The sequence below is a fragment of the Dreissena polymorpha genome, chromosome 11 (genome assembly GCF_020536995.1).
Source record: "Dreissena polymorpha isolate Duluth1 chromosome 11, UMN_Dpol_1.0, whole genome shotgun sequence".
NCBI classification, from domain to species: Eukaryota; Metazoa; Mollusca; class Bivalvia; order Myida; family Dreissenidae; genus Dreissena; species Dreissena polymorpha.
The window spans coordinates 39,074,234-39,097,630 of record NC_068365.1 but is presented as its reverse complement, the minus strand read 5'-3'; the positions used below and the strand labels follow the sequence as shown (position 1 = coordinate 39,097,630).

Sequence of the window (23,397 nt, the reverse complement as noted above, 5' to 3'; positions counted from 1 at the left end):
AAATGAATTGATTTAATAACAGTATTATTAATGATAACAACACATTTAACAGTGTTCATTTACATTTGTAATAAAGGCACATTCAATCAGTTGTAACATACCCGTAGCCGGGGGGGGGGGGGTGCGTTGGGGGTGCGAGCACCCAATGTTTTGGTCGAGTTAAAAATTGTACTAAAAGTTGAACCCGAGTTTATTGGACGCAAAAACGGTTATTTTTTTTCCAGGAACCCAATGAGTCTTCGTATTTAAGCGTTAAAATAATGTTGTATTCAACATGCAACCGACAGGTCACCATATAATTAATTTCTCGATTAAGTAATTTCAAAGATGACGCGTGATTTGTATTTACAAGTTTAAACCTAAGAATTGTTGAAATCAACAGAAGTTGTGACAGCAAAATTTTAGAAGATCTAAGAAGCCGGTCTTGGCAAAATGAAATTGGGATCTATGTTACAAATAGATATTTGTTTTCTGTATAATGCACACTTATTAACCTGGCACTCTAATCCGTATAAAATCGATACATATTTATAGATATTTGATACTAAATGATCGTTTTGTAACTTTTTTCATCGTTATTAATGTCTGTTAAAGCTATAACTGTAATAGATATCATAACAAATTGTTGAAGCCTACTTATTGCGGGTTGAAATCCCAGTCCAAAAACCTTTTTCGACAATTATCTAAATGGCTGGAAAAATATTTTGATCAACTTGCATAAATAAAAAATCTTATAAAAAATAAAACACACTTTAGATGATTATTAACGGAATGTTACGTCAGCTTCCGAAAATGACTGAATCAAAGGACACCCTTCGACAATTGTCGAAGACCAATGAGTCACTGGCAAATCATTGTTACAAAGCAATGTAGATTTTTGTAGTTTACCAACACTTAATGGCATCTGGTCTGCTCCACTTTCCATAATGTTTTAATTATGTCAAACTTGACACTAGGAATGCCCTACCCTTAAACAGTTATTATAATGAAATTAAAACGTTATAACATATTATCAGATGGACGTTATCGTTTAATTTTCATCAACTGTGACGGTTCTTCAGCATATGATGGGAAAATAAGTACTTTTTTTTCTTCAACGTCCTGGTATACATTGTTTAGGACTTTGATACCATAGGGCCAGTAGTTTGTGGTTATAGGGTCTGAATGAAGCCTGAATTGTTATATGTTTCTGAAATTCGTTTAGAAAAATATAACTAATTTGTTAAAAATAGTTTACAAAAAATTCAAGTAAGCAGTTATACCATTGTGATTTCTTTTTTAGTATTGATGCACATTAGAGAAGACCCAGTTTTGTTGTACAATACACTATTAGCACGTTTAGAGTATAATCAGTGTTTGTTGCACAATAGACTATTAACACGTTTAGAGCAATGCTTGGCCTCAGGTATAATCAATAGTAGCAGACAACCAATGGTTTTGAAAACAAGACAAATATTTCCATTTAATTTGCTCGATCAATGCATGGTAGAATGTTTGAATGGTAAAATACACCCATTTTATCAAGATTCCAAAAAATAATGATAATTTATATCGTTCTTATTGTTGATTTTACATTCTATAAACTTGTTGTTGCATATGTAAACAAAGTGTGTGCGCGCATACTAGTTTCGGGTTAAACACCGTATAAAATGATGTATTTCCATGACTGATAGAAAGGTGGTTATTGAAAAACGTGGTGGGGAAAACATGTATGTTAGATCATATTCATGTCGACCAGTCTCTGAGAATGGTCAATGAAAGTGAAATTTCATATAAAAATGCTCTATAAGTTCAGTATCTAAATACAGTTAAAAGTGACCAGAATGCAGGTGTTTACGTTTCATTTTCAAAATTGTCCTAAGCCCCCGATTGCAGGAGGAACATCCCCCACCCGCACATACCCCCTTCGCCACTTCGTTGTTCAATAACAATCGTCAATGGCAAAAATTCGCATCCCCCCATTTCAAAACCCTGGCTACGGGCCTGATGGAAATCGATTGCATAACGACTGCCGTAAAGTGGCTGGTAAACATGGTGAGCTTTTGGGATCGCCTTTTGTCCGTAGTCCGTCGTGCGTCGTCAACATTTTGCCTTGTTAACACTCTAGAGGCCACATTTCTTGTCCGATCTTCATGAAACTTGGTCAGAACATTTGTCCCAATGATACCTCGACCGAGTTCGAAACTGGGTCATGGCGTGTCAAAAACTAGGTCACTTGGTCAAAAAAAAGAAAAACCTTGTGAACACTGTAGAAGTCACATTTGATGCCCGATCTTCATGTAACTTTGTCAAAATGTTTGTCTTAATGGTATGTTGATTAATTTAAAAAATGATTCCGGTCTGTTGAAAAACATGGCTGCCAGGGGGCGGGGCAGTATTCCTAATATGGCTATAGAGCAACCTTGTGAACACTCTAAAAGTCACAATTTTTGCCCAATCATCATAAAACTTAGTCAAAACATTGGTTTCATTGATATCTTGGAAGAGTTCGAAAATGGTCCAGATCGGTGAAAAAACATGGCTGCCAGGGGGCGGGGCAGTTTTCTCTATATGTATAAACTGAAAACATTTGTTTCCTGAATACGACGGTTGACTTAAAAAATGGTTTGGATCGGTAAAAAAACCTGGCCGCAAGGGGGGGGTCATTTTCCTTATATTTACATAGTAAAAAAAGCTTGTGAACACTCGCGATGTCACATTTTTTGCCTAATCATTATGAAATTTGGTCAAAACATTGGTTTTGTTGATATCTCGGACAAGATCGAAAATGGTCCAGATCGGTGAAAAAAATGGTCGCCAGGGGGCGGGGCAGTTTTCTCTATAGGTATAAACTGAAAACATTTGTTTCCTGAATACGACGGTTGACTTCGAAAATGGTTCGGATCGGTAAAAAAACATGGCCGCAAGGGGGGGGGGGGGGGTCATTTTCCTTATATTTACATTGTAAAAAAAGCTTGTGAACACTCTAGGATTCACATTTTTTGCCTAATCATTATGAAATTTGGTCAAAACATTGGTTTTGTGGATATCTCGGACAAGTTTGAAAATGGTCATGATCGGTTGAAAAACATGGCCGCCAGGGGGCGGGGCAGTTTTCTCTATCCGTATAAACTGAAAACATGTGAACACTCCAGAAGTCACATTTTTGGTCCAATCTTCATGAAATTTGGTCAGAACATTTGTTTCCTGAATACGACGGTTGACTTTGAAAATGGTTCGGATCGGTAAAAAAACATGGCCGCAAGAGGGGGGGGGGTCATTTTCCTTATATTTACATTGTAAAAAAAGCTTGTGAACACTCTAGGATTCACATTTTTTGCCTAATCATTATGAAATTTGGTCAAAACATTGGTTTTGTGGATATCTCGGACAAGTTTGAAAATGGTCATGATCGGTTGAAAAACATGGCCGCCAGGGGGTGGGGCAGTTTTCTCTATATGTATATAATGAAAACATGTGAACAGTCTAGAAGACTCATTTTTTGCCAAATCTTCATCAAATTTGGTCAGAACATTTGTTTCCTGGTAACGACGGTTGAGTTCAAAACTAGTTTGGATCGGTATAAAAACATGGCCGCCAGGGAGGGGGGTCTTTTTCCTTATATTTATATAGTAAAAAACAGCTTGTGAACACTCTACAAGTCACTTTTTTTTGTCCAATGATCATGAAACTTGGTCAAGACATTGGTTTTATGGATATCTTGAGTTTGAAAATAGTTATGATCCATAAAAAAACATGGCAGCCAGGGGGTTGGGCAGTTTTCTCTATATGTATTAAGTTAAAACATGTGAACAGTCTAGAAGCCACATTTTTTGCCCAATCTTCATGACATTTGGTCAGAACAATTTTTTTTTCCTGGATACGACGGTTGAGTTAAAAAATTGTTTTGATCCATCTAGTAGCATGACCGCCAGGGTGGGGGTGTCATTTTCTTTATATTTGTATACTAAAAAAGCTTGTGAACATTCTGAAAGTCACATTTTTTTGGCCAATCATCATGAAACTTGGTATTGGTTTTATTGATATGTCGGATGAGTTTGAAAATGGTCGTGATAAGTAGAAAAACATGGCCGCCAGGGGATGGGGCAGTTTTCTCTATATGTATGTAAGAAGCATTTTTCTTATATATGTATTTTTAAAAAATCTGGGTATTAAAAACATGGCCGCCAGGGTGGGTGGGGTATAATTTTCTATATAGGCGCATGGTGAATACTTTGGAACACCTTATTTTTAAGTCAGTCTTGTCATACCAATAATTTGAAATATTTGCTGAAGAGTTTTAATCTTTGTTTCTTTCCATCTTGTCTCTCAAGTGAGCGACCCAGGGCCCTTTGAATTAATTAGATCAACCAATTGTGTTTATTTCGAATTTCATGTAAAAAATATGACTTCTCATTGCTAAAAGTGATTGTAATTGAAATCGTGAACGATTCCTTTGCAAATCTTGAATAGGAAACTATACACTTAACTTGATATTTACAATTATTGATGAAAAAAGTAAAATCTGACTTGTGGGTACACGTCACGAACCTTGAGCTTTCATGTTTAAGTAATGAAAAAAGAACGAATATCTGGCAGTTTGCACAGATTTTGATCAATATCACTTTATATTCTTCGAAGAAAGTTTGACTGTGTGGTTTCCATGATAATAATCAGGAGACAGAGTTCACCATCATCTGAGGTATCAAGGCAAATACACGACTGTAAACCGGACCACACAATCACAATGGAGAACGTTAGGATTTTGGACCGTGGGCCATCCTGGTTTGAGAGAGGGGTCAAGGAGGCTATTTACATCCGTGCACTAAGACCGGGGCTAAACAAGGACTGGGGCTGTTTCCAAGTCTTACACACCTGAGACAGTACGTTAACATTGCTCATCCAAACAATGAGCAGTGTTAACGTTTCTCAACAGTAGAATTCATTCTGCTGATGAAGTCCGTAGTACACGGACGAAAGCTCCAGGTATAGCTTTCAATACTTAGTGTGTGTAATTTGACAGTCAAATACTTTTTGGAATATCACTTTTATATTGGCATTGTAACATTGGGATTAATTAGCTGGACTTTGAAGTTTGAGGGCCGAGCGGTCCAATGTTCTTCAGTTCGGATCAAATCCCACTTCTGGACATTATCATATTTAGTAGTGTGTGTTCTTTTCAAAATATGTTTTGATTTACACAGTAAGCTCTATAAACACATCTATTAGTTGAATTCCGAATCAACCGACATAAAAAAAGAACATCCTTTATGCCTATTGGACTCTCCCATCCTTCTAAATTGCATCAATTTATTTCCAAAATTAGGGATGTCTAGTATATTTATTTCTATATTTAGAATATTTCTTACAGGAATTCTTTTAAGCAAACAGCGCAGACCCTGATGAGATGCCACATTATGCGGTGTCTCATCTGGGACTACGTTGTTTGCCAAGGCCTTTTTTCTAGACGCTAGGCATAAACGGGTAAAAGTTACTTCAGCTTAAAATAACAATTCCAAATCAATAAATAATTATCTATAATTTATTCATTAACAACAAAATTTAATAATACATAATAAATAACAACACAATTGAAAATTCGTTTTCATTTACACTAACAGTCTTGCTGTACCATTTTCAAGATTATGGTTCAAATACTGCATGTATCTCTTAGTTCCCTCACGTTCCAGTCAACAAGTTGAATACACAAATACCAAGAAACACATTGTACAATATTAGTAAATATATTTAATTTCCCATTTCAGCAAAAAAAACGTATTCAATTGCCATCAGATTAGTTAATTGTTCAAATGTTCACAAACACAAAAACTATCAACTGTATGCTTCCTCTTAAATTTGTCCAAACAAATAAAATCAACGCATTGAATACATCTCACATATCATAACAAAATAATTTTCATTTTTTTTACTCAATTAACATTTGCCAGTTTGGACCAGTACCCCAAATGTTATTATCCCACAATATTGCACATGTAATCACTACCACTATCACATAAAACTGTGAATAAAGAAACCATAACCCAAGTTCAAATTTGATGCCAGATTCTATGTTCCATCCACTTTAATTACACAAATCATGGCTTTTTCGTTCCATCCACTTTGATGCCACAAATCATGGCATTCCATGCTCAATCCCATGTCATGCCACAAATCATGGCATTCCTTGCTCTATCCCCTGTAATTACACAAATGATCAAAGCCCCCACTTCAGTCAGTCAGGATCAAGGTCACATGATGGCCACATGATGATCACCTATACAGGTGACATGTGCACTTGTATTCCCTGGCAACTATAGTAGTATAGTAACTATAGTAAAGGTCACATGAAGGTCACAAGATGGTCACAAGGTCATGTGATGGTCACCACTACCTCTTCAGTCACCTTTACTGGTGACAAATGCACTTGTTACTCCTGGCAACTATGATACAAGGTCACATGATGGTCACAAGTTCATAAGATGGTCAAAAGGTCACGTGATGGTCACCACTACCTCTCCAGTCACCTCTACTTGTGACATATGCAGTTGATTCCCATAGCAACTATAGTACAAGGTCACATGATGGTCACCTCTTCTTCTCCACCCCACTGGGTAAACGTGCACTTGTTTCCCTTGACAAGTACAGTACAAGGTCACATGAAGGTCACATGATGGTCACCTCTACTTCCCCAATCACCTCTTATGGGTACATATGCACTTGTTTCCCCTGGCAATTATAGTACAAGGTCACATGAGGTTCATATTATAGTCACATCTACTGAGTACACATGTATCTGTTTTCCAAGACAACTTTAGTACAAGATCGCATGATGGTCACATGATGGTCACCTCTACTTCTCCAGTCACCTCTACTGGGTAAACATGCACTTGTTTCCCCTGGCCACTGTAGTACACCTGACCGCAGCCAAACTCTGACATCAAGGGCTGACTATCAGTGTCCGAACTCTCATCATCTGTACTAGACAACCTTTCATCTTCTTCTGTTTATGAGAAGAAAAAAAACTACACTATGTTCATTCTAGCCTTTAATTTATGCTACAAAATAGAAGCAAAGATTGTAGGAACATGGAATGGAGCGGTGTATACCGTAGCTCAAATGGTGAAAGGTATTACCAGACTTGTGCTTGGACATTTTATATCAAAATGAGCGATTAAAGTGATTTAAAGAGGCCTTTTCATGTTTTGGTAAATTGAGAAATATTTAAAAAAATTGTTTCAGATTCGCAAATTTTCCTTTTAGTTATGATATTTGTGAGGAAACAGTACTGAACATTTACCATGCTCTAAAATATCCATTATATGCATCTTTTGTTGATTTGAAAACCTGAAAATTATAAAGCGTTGCAACACAAAACGTTTGAATAATTTGGAAAGTTCTGTTTTTGTCGTTATATTTTGTAAACTGCGAGGATTGCTTATATAAAGTAAAACATACATATCATCATAGCATGAACACGGATGGCCAAGTGGTAAAAATGTAAGACTTTTACTCCAGGAATCCAGGGGTCAGTGGTTCGAGCCCAGTTGAGTTTTTTTTCTTTTTTAAATTGTATTCTTGTTTTTTTTTGCTGGAGATTTTTAGGTCCAATATTTAAATTTATCAATATAAAGCATTTAATGACAAACTTCAATACATGTCAAAATCTGTGAAAAGGCACCTTTAATCAATTAAGTGTTTCAATTAAATTTTAAAACATTAGTTAATAGTTAAGTTTTAACCTGTTAATTTAAGCTTGATTATTTAAAATGCTCGTATCTGTTCCCTGGGCCTAGAACCAGTACTTAGTGTCTTTTGGGGAAACCTTTAGAAGACTCCTACATTGGGGATTGAATGGTCTTTTGGCGGACACCATATACATTACACCACGGTGGCATTAGTTTATAACTTGACATTTGCAAAATATAAACAATATGCAGGCCAGGAGGGACAAAGAGGGGATAATGCAAAAACTAGCTATTATTGCACTGTATTTTTTGCAAATATGTATGAAAGCTGAGAAAGAGTACGTTATCATTATCCAAATTAAGACTGAAACATGAGCATTCAAGGATGACAGGGTGCATTACATAAACATTTGTTGAACGTATGTAACTACAAGACATAGGCTAGTTCATACTAGAACTATTGTCCTGCAATAGTCTCATTGGCAACAAGTGACATCAATTACATTAGCAAAACTTACCACCTGTAGCTAATTGTATAAACATGGACAACTTTAGCCGAATCCAAAAATAACCTTTCCCATAAAGATTATCAAAGTCAAATACCTTGGCAAAATTTTATCCAAAACTTGACCAAAACATGCACCTTGTTTGGATATCTATTTATTTTTATATTCGCTAACCAAAAAAGATATCCTAAAATTGAAGATAACCAAAAGTCATCCACTGGATAAGAGTAATCCAGATTTATACAAGTGGCTGCATGTATTATTTCTCAGGTTTAAGAAGCACTTAATTCTGTACCGAAAACCTACTAAATGTATAGCTGTTTTTAATCAATCAAAATGTTCTTGTTAGCACTCATGAATGTAACATCTAGTAGATCACATCAATCCTCAATCATATTGTACCTTTCATAATCTGCGGGTTGTACTTGAGAAGACTGACAGCTGGCAAGGGAAGGAACCCTGCTGTAAGGGGGATAACTTGTACACTGTGGGAGTAGCTCCCTCCTGACAGATGAAACACGCCTGAAATATAAGTCAATGAGTACCTGTAATCATTGCAGCTGCCACCTACTTCATGCCCTAGAGCCAGGTATTATCTGAAGCGTTGATTATATTTCCCAAGCCTTATCGGCTCCTGTTCACAGTTTGCAAAATGAAAATTTAAAAACATGTCAAAGATTTAAAAAAATGAAGCATTATAATGAAACTAGCAAAATAACTCACCTAATTACTAAGAAAACTTCTTAAAATATAGGCTCGCTTATTATTATGACTTTCAATGTACTCTCTAGTTAAATCCCCAATATACTTGATGACTGGCCATGTACCATCCACTTTGCTTTCATTACTCTCTTACTACTTGACTTTTCCACAACAATATACCCCTGCCTCTACCTGATGATTTTCCATGCACCTTCCAATTTGGGCCCCCCTCAAGTCTGTACATGATCTCCTGATCAGCCAGAGGCTTGACGGCTGACATCTGGGTCACATGGAGCTTGAAGGAGGACACCACACCTGTTTTGCACACCTTGTTGTCACCAGAGGGGCAGATATCTGCCTTCACTGTCAACAGCGTCTGCAATAATACAGGCAGGCACATGGTTTATATCTACATCATAATAAATATTTATGTTTAAATTTATTTGGTAATGACTATGGGACTGGGCATATTTTTTAATTAAGTGTTTTGATACTAATAATGGGTTCAACTCATTATTTTCTCAATAGCAGGCCATCAAAGCAAACATTTTCTACATTCTTACATATTACTCAAATAATACAATTACTAGTATCTCAAAATGGACTTTCTAGTTAATATGATAAGGTTGTCTGTACAAACAACTTATCTGTAGCTATGTGTTTCTATTAAAGTGCCAATGCAAAAAACACAATGTCAAACAGGCTATGTGGGTGATTGAATTATCCGACTGAAAAATGGAAGCTCACTTACTTGACATTAAATTGTGATCTTGACTTAGAACTTGAATGAAAGGCCCGGCCCACTTTGTATACAGTCAACAGTGAGTATGTTTTATTCCTTACCATATTTTTGTACACACCTGTTTACTTTTTATCAAGTATACAGGATCACAAAGTAATTATGTTTAAAACATATATATACAGTTAAAACCCGAAGGCTCGAACTTGGTTGGCTCAAATTTCCAGATGGCTGGAACTCTCCTCGAAGCACACATTTTTAATTGTTATATATTCATATACATTACTGTCTGATGGCTCAAATTCACAAGAGTAATATCATTGGGATGCTTGAACTGTTTTCACAGTCCTGGTTACAGCTTTCACACATTCTTTTGTTTGTTTGGCTCAAACTAGCGTTGGGTCCATGAAGCTGTTAATCGATTAGGATCGCTTGATTAAAGGTAGGCCATAATTGTGAATGTCATCGACTAGAATGTTAATTGATTTGAATAAAAAAAATCATTTTGTATAAAATCTGGCGTTTTTTCGTAGATGCACAATTAGTATGGCTGGAACAGCTGCATCATAATATGTATATTTACAACTTGATGGAATAGAAATCATTATATCTATACTATAAATCATGAAAACAACACCGACTGACATCATGTCATTCTTTAAAAAAAAAACACAAGTGAATAAATAAATACATGCAGAGCTGTTTAATATTTCAGCAATGTGTATATATATGTGTACCTGTGAAGCTACTTACATAAAAACATTCTGATACAATAAACATTGAATATTTGTTTGATTGTATGTATGTCTGTTTTGAAATATTTGGTTCTCATAAATTCAAAAGCAGAAACTAGTTCAGAGTTTTCGCAGTATGAATACTCTTCAACTGGAGATGTAATCTATTGATGATTCATGTTTATAGTAAACATAAGTGTATGAGAAATTGGTTTACTCAAAATCCTGTTGGCTCAAACTTAAGCTGTTGGTCCCAAAGAGTTCAAGCCATCGGGTTTCGACTGCATGTAGAACTTCAAATATCTAAAGGGAATTTGTGAAATCCTGGCAACTTGTAGATTTTGCAACAAAGTTCAGCAATTTATGTATACAATGGTTTAATTAATTAATTAATTGGTAAGCTAACTTTCTATAAATACAGACCTGAAAGTCAGCCATTTTGAAGCTGTAGCGTAGTTGCCTCTCCTCTGCAGGCACCTCTAGGGGACTCATGTAGGCCGAGGTGAAGGTGAGATCTAGGGGAGGCAACTCAGGGGTGTTACACTTCAGCTGCCACACAAAGGAACAACTCTGCATGGAGACGATCTTCTGAAAAAAAATATTGTAACATGTATTGAAAAACAGAAGTACTACAGATGATACCACCAAGTTGACAATATGTTTCTTTGTACCATTTTGAATGTGATTAAAACAAAATTAAACAAGGGACAAAATTGTCACAAAACCAGGTTTTCAAATTGAAAAAAAAAGTCTGATAAAGGGAGACAACTCAAACTGAACTGATTGTTTATAATTAACCCCTTTTTTTAGTTGTGGCGACCTTGACATTGGAGATATTGATGTAATTCTTTCCTGCGACACACCGTCCAATGATGGTGAACAAATGTGCCACATGATTTTAAAATATCACAATAAATGACATAGTTATGGCCCGAACAAGCTTATTTATGGCCATTTTTGACCTTTGAACTCAAAGTGTGACCTTGACCTTGGAGATATCGACCTAATTCTTTCGCGCGACACACTGTCTAATGATGGTAAACAAATGTGCCAAATGATTTTAAAATCTCACAATGAACGACAAAGTTATGGCCCGGACAAACTTGTCCCGCCAGCCTGCCCAACCGCCCGCCCGCCAATTCGCCAATCTAATTACCAGTTTTTTCCTTCGGAAAACCTGGTTAAATATACTTTTGGTTAAAAAAATAGTTTAAAAAAAAGTTAATAGTTGAAAACAAGGACTGTTTGTAAAACATTCATGCCCCCCATATGGGCTGTCAGTTGTAGTGGCAGCCATTGTGTGAATACGTCTTTTGTCAATGTGACCTTGACCTTTGACCTAGTGACCTGAAAATCAATAGGGGCCATCTGCCAGTCATGATCAATGTACCTATGAAGTTTCATGATCCTAGGACTAATTATTCTTGAGTTATCATCAGGAAACCATTTTACTGTTTCGAGTCACTGTGATCTTGACCTTTGACCTAGTGACCTGAAAATTAATAGGGGTCATCTGTCAGTCATGATCAATGTACCTATGACGTTTCATGATCCTAGGCGTCAGCATTCTTGAGTTATCATCCGGAAACCATTTTACTATTTCGAGTCACTGAGACCTTGACCTTTGACCTATTGACCTGAAAATCAATAGGGTTCATCTGCCAGTCATGATCAATGTACCTATGAAGTCTCATGATCCTAGGCGTAAGCATTCTTGAGTTATCATCCGGAAACCATTTTACTATTTCGAGTCACTGTGACCTTGACCTTTGACCAAGTGACCTGAAAATCAATAGGGGTCATCTGCCAGTCATGATCAATGTACCTATGAAGTTTCATGATCCTAGGCCTAAGCATTCTTGAGTTATCATCGGGAAACCATCTGGTGGACGGACTGACCGACCGACCTACCGACCGACGGACCAACATGTGCAAAACAATATACCCCCTCTTCTTCGAAGGGGGGCATAAAAATAGAGACACACAAGTTCAAGGTCATTGCAGTACATACCATGGGAACCAGAGGTTTATTTAGAAACACAAGTTCAAGGACATTGCAATACATACCATGGGAACCAGAGGTTTATTGAGACACACACGTTCAAGGTCATTGCAGTGCATACCATAGGGACCAGAGGTTTATTTGGTAACACAAGTTCAAGGACATTGCAGTACATACCATGGAGACCAGAGGTTTATTGATACACACACGTTCAAGGTCATTGCCGTACATCCCATGGGGACCAGAGGTTTATTGATACACACAAGTTCAAGGTCATTGCCGTACATCCCATGGGGACCAGAGGTTTATTGATACACACAAGTTCAAGGTCATTGCAGTACATCCCATGGGGACCAGAGGTTTATTGATACACACAAGTTCAATGTCATTGCAGTACATCCCATGGGGACCAGAGGTTTATTGATACACACAAGTTCAAGGTCATTGCAGTACATCCCATGGGAACCAGAGGTTTATTGATACACACATGTTCAATGTCATTGCAGTACATACCATGGGGACCAGAGGTGTATTGAGTCACACAAGTTCAAGGTCATTGTAGTACATACCATGGGGACCAGATGTTTATTGATACACACATGTTCAAGGTCATTGCAGTACATACCATGGGGACCAGAGGTTTATTGAGACACACAAGTTCAAGGGCATTGCAGTACATACCATGGGAACCAGAGGTTTATTGAGACACACAAGTTCAAGGTCATTGCAATACATACCATGGGGACCAGAGGTTTATTGATACACACAAGTTCAAGGTCATTGCAATACATACCATGGGGACCAGAGGTTTATTGATACACACAAGTTCAAGGTCATTGCAGTACATACCATGGGGACCAGAGGTTTATTGAGACACACAAGTTCAAGGTCATTGCAGTACATACCATGGGGACCAGAGGTTTATTGAGACACACAAGTTCAAGGTCATTGCCATTGGTTGCCACAAGCGACCAGTCGGACAGCTGGAACTGTCCACCTCCCTGAGCATGAACTGTCACCTGGATGTACTTCCTGAAATCAGACATCCAACAACATGATTCTTGCTCAGGGAAAACTGGGTGATGCATGCACATAAAGTACTTATGGTATTTTTCCTTTAAAGGTTGTCTCTTATTTAGCAAAAATCCAGTTTTGGCAGAAAGTGTTGTCTCGGATTGCCCTGTGCAGACTGCAATGGCTTATCATGAGATATGACTTTAGGTGCATGCATAAAGCCTGGTTTTTACAGACTTGCGGATCATATTACAGAATAGTTTATTTGGGACAGATATATAACTGTTACTAACAAAATGCAATATCCTGAACTAGCTTACAGTCTATTATCTTGCAACAACAATATTATTTTATGAGGGAATTTTCTAACAATTCTAATTTTGATCTCTGATGATATTAATTGAATCCAAGTCAAGTTAATTGTTTGCCTTACGTGTTAAACTAAATAAAGCTGAGTGCATGTTCTTTCAACTAAACTACTCTATCAATCAAATTCAAGCACACTATGTTTCTTACATGTCCCGGGCAGTATACAGTCTGTGTGTGACCTTGAAAGGGTTGACAAAGGTCAAGGTCATTATAAGCGGCCGTGGCAACCAGGAACAGTCAAAAACAATCTGAAATACACACAAAATTCTATAATCATTACATGACAATCAACATACATTTCAACATATTACATTTCAATGTTAAGAGATCTATACAGGTTATATTGCAACTGAAGCCTTATAAATCAATACAAGTCATGTCCTTTCAGACATCTGTTTCATGACCATGACCATGCATGTATGCTACCTGTTTAGACTAGAGTATGTCAGAGAAGTGATCAATGACCCCAAAGTGACATGCAAGTCGTAACATTAAAATGAGATCCTGGGGCTTGGCATGATTTGACCCTATAGACAATATTTGAACAAAGTTTGTAGAGAACCACAATAAAATGTTACGCACCAAACATCAAACATGTATGCCTTGTGGTTTCAAGGAAAATTATTGTAATATAAGGTTTTTTTTCCTACACAAGTCTATGTTCAATATTTGACTCATAGCGTGGCCAGTTTTGACCCCAGGGTCATAATTATAGGAAAGTAAGAAGAATGCCAATATATATTTTAATAACTTACTGTAAGATTAAAATAACTGGACTTCGTAGTTTCAGAGAAATATATTTTTGCTTATTAAGTTCAGAGTAACAATAATTATTTTACATAAATTCCAAGATGAAAAAGGTGCATAATTCTTGTAAGTTTTAATGTAAAACATAAAACATTCACATGCACAACTTCATATAACTCCTCCAGAAAAACTTTATTTCTATGAACATACATCCATGGTGAATCAAGTATACCCATCTTTACTTGGGGATATAAAGTCCTTCATTCCTTGCAGTACATAAAGATGACTGACTAACAGACTGCATTTGCTTTAAAGCATTGAACCAACATTACTTACCTTATCATCCACTTTAAGACCACCTGTCACCATCGGCTGATGGAACACTCGCATTTTCCACTCAGCTTGTCCTCCCCTAGCAACCCCACCTAACAGTACAGTGTTGTCATGGGAGCTGGTTGTTATAGAGAGGTTCTCAGAGCCTGTGACCTTCACCTTGCTGTTGGGGTCAATGGCCACATTGCCAGAGTAAATACACACTGTCACCTCCTGACCTATACCAGCCACGAGAGTTTCTGTACGAAGAAAATACATTTTTTAAAGTACTGGTACACAGGTCTAGATTCTAAACATTCATTTAAAATTTCTTTAATATTTACAGTCATCAGTATCCTGAACACATGCACAAAAATATAAATATATTAAAACTGTATTAACAAAATATATAGAGGATATTTGTTGGATCCGGTGGATTATTGCTTTTAATTCACGAGTGATCATAGAAAATATGTATTTTCTTTGATCACAAGTGAATTCAAATCGATAATCCACCGAATCCAACAATTTTTTTTTTTTATTAAATGTATTTTTCACAGTTTATATATATTGTTCAAGAGTTTAACTAAAGAATTTTGCTGGGATAATGACGTTATTTCGTCACAAAAAATGACGTCATTTCACAGAAACAATGAAAATTTTCGATAATTCTCACTGATAATTTTCATTGTTTGAAACAGTGAAATTATCAGCTTTAATTCACTGATATTTCTCTATAAACCACCAAAAAGCATTAAATAAAAAGGCATGTACACTGCAGTTCCATTTAAATGTGACAGACCTGGCCCATTGATTCTGATTGTCATATGAGCATCCCCCTGAGAAATCGTGCATTAAGCCCAGTTTTCCCAGAATGCAGTCCATATAGCCAAAGCACAATGTAACCTGCACCAGGTGACTTCAGTCTGATTCCTTGACCTTAAAGAGCAAACATTAATTCCATTATGTGGTGATTTCAACAGACCTGGTATTATTTCACAGCGGGTCTCATCGCAGGTCACCATGACACTGAGGCCAGAGTTTGTGTCCTTGAGGAACTCCAGCAGACCGACCTTAACCCCAACCTGACCCGGGCTGTAGCAGCCAGCCAGCACCCCCTGAAACATACAACAAACCATCATCAAATCCGGCCTATGAAATAAGGCCTTTTAAATAAGTCCTTTCAAATTGGGCCTAGCAAACTGGGCCTTTCAAACAAGGCCTATCAAACTGGGTCCATCAAACTGGGCCTTTAAAACTTGGCCTATCAAACAAGGTCTTTAAAATTGGGCCTATCAAACCAGGCCTATCAAACAAGGCCTTTCAATTAAGATTTTTCAAACTGGGCCTATCAAACAAAACTTTTCAAACTGGGCCTATCAAAATGTGCCTATCAAACAAGACCTTTACAAAAATCAAACTGGGCCTATCAAACTAGGCCTATCAAACTGGGCCTTTCAAACTGGGCCTATCAAACTGGGCCAATTAAACTGGGCCAATTAAACTGGGCTTATCAAACAAGACCTTTCAAACTGGGCCTATCAAACTGGGCCAATTAAACTGGGCTTATCAAACAAGACCTTTCAAACTGGGCCTATCAAACTTGGCCTTTAAAAAGGGCCTTTCAAACTGGGCCTATTAAACAAGGCCTATCAAACAAGGCCTATCAAACTGGGCCTTTAAAACTTGGCCTATAAAACTGGGCCTATCAAAAAGGACCTTTCAAACTAGGCCTTTAAAACAAGGCATGTGTTGTTAAGTGTTTCCATCTATAATCCTTGGTGCAAAATGTCAACGCTACAAAAGAATGTTGTTGTTGCCTGTTTTTGTTTGCTTCCCATTCTGCCTCTCTAGAATTGTCAATACAACAAGAGATGTGTTTGTCAGAAACACAATGCCCCTTATTGCGCCGCATTGAAGCCATATATTTGACCTTGAAGATGACCTTGACCTTTCACCACTCAAAATGTGCAGCTCCATAAAATACACATGCATGCCAAATATCAAAATGCTATCTTCAATAATGCAAAAGTTATTGCAAAACTTTAACCAATGAATGAATGATAGACAGACCGGCCAAAAACAATATGCCCCTGATCTTTCGATCCAGGGACATAAAAAGAGTTATTTTGTTTCTGAGATTAAAAATATTCTTACAAATATTCAATAGCAAATTATGGTCTTTTTACACATTAATATATGCTACTTTTCATGGTTTATAAAAAGCTTATTAACATACTTACCTCAAAGTTCAAGGTCACAGTGTTTTCCCCCTGTTTCAGCACAACCCCAGTGACTGCAGCCTGCTGTGATGTGACATCTTTCTTGACTGTGTCGTCTGTGGGCTTCAAGATCCCACCAGAGCTGTCATTTCGCTTCAACAACTCATGTGAGTTCATACATGATATCCCTGCCAACACTGGCTCCTCCAGCGTTCCTTCAAACAGAGCACGTAAACTGATCTCTGTTGGGGTTTGCTTGTTTAGGTTGACGTTAGTAAGGTTCATCACATGTCTATTGTCTAAGCTGGAGTTACTGGCTTGTCTGATCACAGGTGATTTCAGTTTGTGAATTCTTCTGTCTGAGAATTCAGACACACTTTCAACCAATGTCAGCCATATTGAGTCACATGTCAAGTCACATGGCCCCTGGTTGTCAATGGTAACAGTGATCTGAAAAGCCTCATCAACTCCTACTTTTGATTGGCTGATCCTTGAAACATCTATCTTCAACAGTGGCGATGCTTTCAATAGCATGGTTCCAGCTTAAACACAAACGAAGAAGCAAGTTCATAGTTTTCATAAGCAACCATAGGTCTGCAATCAGAAGAAAAAGCATGAAAGTGATTAGAGAGTAACTTTTTTAATAATTTTTATACATAAAAACATCAATATGCTAAAAAACAAACACTCCACTTACAAAATAAAATTATCATAAATGTCATTGAGGAATGATGCACAATATTGAATGACTTTTGATTTGAGAGAAACCGAACAAAAGTCATAAAAGCCTACGTTAAGTAGGCAGTCAACGGCTGTACAGTTAGCGATATATTTGGTAAGGTATACCTGATTCAATACTCATTCCCAATGCATGTGAGTCTGGATGGTGGTCACCTTACCGGACAAGTGGGGTTTCCACTGGGTACCCAGGCTTGCCCCCCAACACAACATTACGCCAAAATTTAAAATATTTCAGTAACAACTGTATAGCAGGATTTTGCAACTATAATTCAAACTTTGTCCCAACTTTCATGAGTCTTATAAGCTAATTATGTAGGAGTGCTGGGACACACTCCTGGTCCACACATAATGCAGCAACGGTTGAGGAAGGACCTCATAAACCTTGAAATACAAACACACAGCCCGTTGGTGTCTCACCATTGGAGCTCCTTGCCAGCTGCATCACGTTGTTCATGTGTTCCAGCCTGTCTCGAGTCTCCAGCAGGGAGCTACCTGCCACCTGGCAACCTGTCTTCACGTATCTGACACACAGATCAGGATCATAATGGATATACACTGTATTTGGTACAGACAAACACGATTTTCAAAATAAGGTTTCAATAAAATTGAAATAATTTGGAATCATGGAGTACCAATTTCTTGCAATCTGAATTGCAGGCATATTTGCAAGATCTTAAATTCGTCGAGTGTCAATTCTGGAAAACAAAGTGTTTTATTTTTCTAACTTATATGACCAATTGATTGATGTCACAGCCGATTTGGAAAAACGCAAATATTACAGATGCCTTGTTTATTGCATTAAAAAAAAGGCACCGGTTGGTGCTGGATTAGACTTTAAAGGATACTTGTGATGTATGCCGGTCTGGTACTGGCACTGTGCCAACTCCAAGCAGGCCATGTCCCTCAACTTCGTCCATCCTTCCTTGTGGTAGCTGGTCATGGCGTCAAGGAGGAAATTTTCAGCCTTCTGAGGCTCCCCAAGCTTCCTGTTTGTATAAACTCAACATTTATGACTTTTATGAACTTCTGACTATAAATCAGGTGTAGCAAAAAATCAGGGTAAGCGAAAAATCATCGAAAGCGAAAAATCAGGGGTAGTAAAACTCTATTGTCCATGTTGTCTAAAAGCATGAATAGCCAAGTGAAAATTGGACAGAATCTCCTATACACTTGCTTATGGCCAAATTTGAAATAGCTTTTTAAAAACAGACATGTAAGCCAATATATGAATTCGCCACCATTTAGATGTTTTATGTAGTGAGAATTACAATATCATCATTACAAATATTAAACATTTTTTTATTAAAATCAATGTTATTTGGTTAGCATTGTAAAAAAACCCTTATGTACTGCGTTATTAATCCCAATTTTACGATTCCTAAAATAAGCAATTTTCTAAAAAAAATCTGAAGAATGTTGTTGAACTTGTTTTCTTCACTTCCACTTAATGGACTCTCTTGAGATATGATGTTTTATTTTGATCCCTTCAATACTTTTTATAAGAAGTGCGGCAGGATGACAAACAGAAGGATTCAAAAACCCTCTTTTCATCTATGAAATAATATGCATGGAATGTTAAGAAGTCAACATGAATAGTTCCATAAGTACATACATGTAGAAGTCAGCCAGATTCTTGCCTATGAGTCGTGCAGATCTGAATCTGCCGATGTGCTTGAATGTCCCCATGGCAAGTTCCGACTGCTCCTGTAGGAATACAGCATATGTACAATGGAGACGCGCTGTGGGAAAATGGGCTTAATGCACGTGCATAATTCCTTGTCCCAGATTAGCCTGTGCAGCCTGCATAGGAGAATCTGGGACATTACTAACCACAAGAACTAGATTTTTATTTAAAAGAGACCTTTAAACAAACAATGCCAATGAAGCAGAAAGTGTTTCTATTACTAGCCGGTACAGGCTAATCTGGGATGACAGTTTCACCATCAGCTATTGTCATAGACACACAAACCAACATCCTGGTGATTTTGGATTTTTTTCTAATGAATTTTTTTATTACCGGTACCCAAAACTGGCAAAAGAATAAGTGTAACAGTACATTGCTTTTGAAAATTGGTAAACCAATTTTGCTTTAACTAGCACATTTTTGTCAGACAAACAAAATATAATCCTCATTGTGTTCATTAATCATACCACCTTTCTTGAACCACACATTAAGGTTTCTTAGAAAGTCAGACAGACATACTGTTTACCTCAAGTTACTCTAGTGAAATTGTAAAGAGGTTAAAACATTAACTAAAATTGATGCATTCCCTGAAGTCAGACTGCTACACAACTGAGAGCTCCTAGTCAGTAGCACTCTGGATCAGCAGACGATTTATTTCATAAATCAATCTCTGGGTTAATGGTCGCCATCTTATGAACTACTTTCAAAAATACAACAACAACAATATAGAAGTCAATTTTATATACGAAAATTTGAAAAATTGAGTACATGTGTCACGGTTGTTGAATGGAATAGTGTTATGTTCAACTGTGTAGATCTACGAACGCATTTGAACTGGTAGTGGAATTGTTGGTGGAAATGGAATTTAGAAATATATCTAATAATTCATCATCGTGTAGAATTATCATCAGCATCATTTCTGTGGAACATTGTAATATTAAAAATACACGTGTTTCATAGCTATGGTGCTTTTGACATAGTTCACAAACCATCAACACTGAAATAATTCCTGCACACAGGTAAAGTAAATAATTGAATTTGTGCAGAATGTTTATTTTTTTTTTTACAAATTATCATTTATTTTAACCAATTTATTTTAGATAGATTGCACTGAAACTTAAATTTTAAAGCTTAGTAAGACACTAAAGCCAGTTTCCTGAGTAATACTTGTTCAGAGTATAGCAGGCTCATGCTGCCTCTGATTTATTTGACCTCTGCCTTTAACCTGGTTCGCTTTGATTTCAGGTGTTTAGCCCCCCTATCAACAAGGTTTTCTCGATCCTATCTGTACTTATTCATTTTGTTTAAAGATTTTGAGAACCCTCACTTAGTGCCAGTGGGAATAAAACAGGGACCTTCTAATATCTAGATGAACACATCCAATATGCCAGCAACACTTTATAATCAATAACAATAATAATTGATGATTCTGTTTTTTTTAATAACTACATTTCTAATTTACCAAAACTATGTGAAACACATGTTTATGCCCCCGAAGGAGGGCATATAATGATCGCACTGTCCGTCTGTCTGTCTGTCCGTCACACTTAGCGTTTAGGTTTCGAAAAATGCTCATAACTTCTATGTCGCTTCAGATGAAATATTCATATTTGGTATGCATGTGTATATGGACAAGGCCTTTCCATACGCACACAAATGTTGACCCCTTTGACTTTGATCTTGAACTTAGGGTCCGCGTCTAGGTTTTGAAAAATGCATTTAGGTTTCGAAAAATGCTCAAAACTTCTATCAAAGCGTTTATCGCTGGCATATGTCATCCTATGGATAAAGCACTTAATTGTTTTTTTGCTACTGTCCTCTGCACAAACCATGATATATCTGCATATGCATCCAATCAAATCAGTAAAACTTACTGTAACTTAATTACAGTAACTTTATTGCATGTTAACTTTTCAACAATATATATATATATATATGTTATATATAACAAATCTTGACAAAAAAACACACATCAAACTTCACATTCTTTTAGTAAATTATAGGCTTTAATTGGTATTGTGACATTGACACCACTCATGCATGCGACTATACAATTATACAAGTTACAACTATGGGACACATTATTTATGAGAAATTCCAATACATCACCATATCATCTCAGATTAAAGGCACATAATCTAGTGCTTTTTTGCTGCCATTTTTACTATTACACATTTTTTCATTTTATGTTATTTATGTTATTGATCTTGTTTCTAAATTAACAAAGCAATCATGTTAAACTTTTGAAGAGAGATGTTGTCTTGTAAATAATGAAAATATAATCACTACAAAGTGAAAAAAATTCAGTTGAATACTGTGACCACTGAAGATTTGCCAAATAGCAATTCCGATCATGAATTAAATTAAAGGGGCCTTTTCACAGATTTTGGCATGTTTTGTAGTTTGTCATTAAATGCTTTCTATTGATAAATGTAAACATTTGCTCTAAAAAGCTCCAGTAAAAAATTAAGAATAAAATTCAAAAAAGAAAAAAAAGTAACCCTCAACAGGGCTTGAACCACTGACCCCTGGAGTTCTGGCGTAAAATGTCTCGTACTCAGACCCCTCGCCCAACCTTCCGCATACAATGCACGATGTATTTTTTTACTATATATAAGTAATCCTCGTAGTTTCACAAAATATAACACAAAACAGAACTCTCCAAATTATTCAATTGTTTCACGTTGCAACGCTTTATAATTTTCAAGTTTTTAAATTGTCAAAAGATGCATGTAATAGCTATATTAGAGCATGGTAAATGTTAAGTATTACTGTTTCCTCATAACTATCATAACTAAATCGAAAATTTGCGAATCTGAAACAACTGTTTTAAATTTGGTCAATGTACCAAAACGTGAAAAGGCCCCTTTAAATACAAGTAAGATGAAAGTCTGCCTATGGGATCCCAGTTAAGCCTGTTTTGTCAAATCTGCACATTTGCCCTTGGCCATGTAAAATTGGGGACTAAATACCATCAAGTCATGTAAAAAGGAGCAGGGTGTAGCACGCTGCTATTTATCTCTTGAGCTTTCACATGAATTGTACGGGTAATTTTCATACAACAAATTATATTATATAGTGTAATGATAAAGCATATGAGCACAAATAATATCTCTAACTAGTGGTGCAAAAATCATTTAAGTGTCACATTTCAAAAGAAAATTTATATAAAAAGGTATTATAAATTGTTTAAACGTTATTAAAAGATGATTTCAATTCACTAAAGCATTTAATTACATGAAAAAAGTGTATTTAATGTCCATTACATGTAACAGTATTGGCATTGTATTTATCTGCATTTAATGTGCATTTAATACACTTAAAAATGCAGACAAGATACACTTCTAACAGAAAAAATGTTGTTGTTTTCTGCATTTGTCCAGCATTAATATTCTTAAAGTGTATTTTTTATCATCCAAAATACACTTTACCAGAAAAAAGGTATGTTAAAATCATTTTAAGTTTGTTTTAAGTATATTTTCAAATGCATTAAGACACTCTTTTGCAAAAAACGTCATACAAAACCTTGGAAAAATACTGTGTATTAATAATTGAAGTTTTGTATGTGCATCAAATACAGTGTCAAATTCATACCAGTGCCTATTTAGTAGCAGTAGGCCTTATATGGTCTACTTGTGGTAGAAATAATGCATTGTGTATACTAGTAAATACAACATACATTTCTTTAAAAATATAGCTTCCCATACAGTTCAATACAATGTTCGATTAACTACACTATGCAAAGTTGGAATATGACATCAAGCTTGAAATAATATTTTCAATAATGTATAATATGCTGTTTTAATTTATAAGTGAAATAGACACTTGCATATGAAAACTGATTTTACATCAAAACTAAATTTTTAATTTGATTTTTTAAATACTCAAACAATGAAACCCGTGTCCATGCTTGCATGAACACAGTTTATAAATGCTGTCAGAATGATAAAATATGCAATTA

The 23,397-nt window shown here is 36.3% G+C and overlaps 1 protein-coding gene across 2 annotated transcripts in view; it reads right to left on the bottom strand.

The window, feature by feature from the left end:
* Positions 1–5,507: 5,507 nt before the first annotated feature.
* Positions 5,508–23,397, bottom strand: part of LOC127851794 (trafficking protein particle complex subunit 10-like) — a 49,276-nt gene continuing 31,386 nt past the window's right edge. For both annotated transcript variants that reach the window (XM_052385667.1, XM_052385668.1), the window contains 12 exons: positions 19,365–19,456; positions 18,598–18,738; positions 18,170–18,273; positions 17,033–17,553; positions 15,775–15,907; positions 14,814–15,049; positions 13,878–13,978; positions 13,253–13,379; positions 10,769–10,933; positions 9,065–9,248; positions 8,573–8,692; positions 5,508–6,979 (listed from right to left, as the gene is read on the bottom strand). In XM_052385667.1, the coding sequence (XP_052241627.1) occupies positions 6,813–6,979; positions 8,573–8,692; positions 9,065–9,248; positions 10,769–10,933; positions 13,253–13,379; positions 13,878–13,978; positions 14,814–15,049; positions 15,775–15,907; positions 17,033–17,553; positions 18,170–18,273; positions 18,598–18,738; positions 19,365–19,456 (2,091 nt within the window). In that variant the 3' untranslated portion in view covers positions 5,508–6,812. The remainder of the gene's footprint in view (positions 6,980–8,572; positions 8,693–9,064; positions 9,249–10,768; positions 10,934–13,252; positions 13,380–13,877; positions 13,979–14,813; positions 15,050–15,774; positions 15,908–17,032; positions 17,554–18,169; positions 18,274–18,597; positions 18,739–19,364; positions 19,457–23,397) is intronic.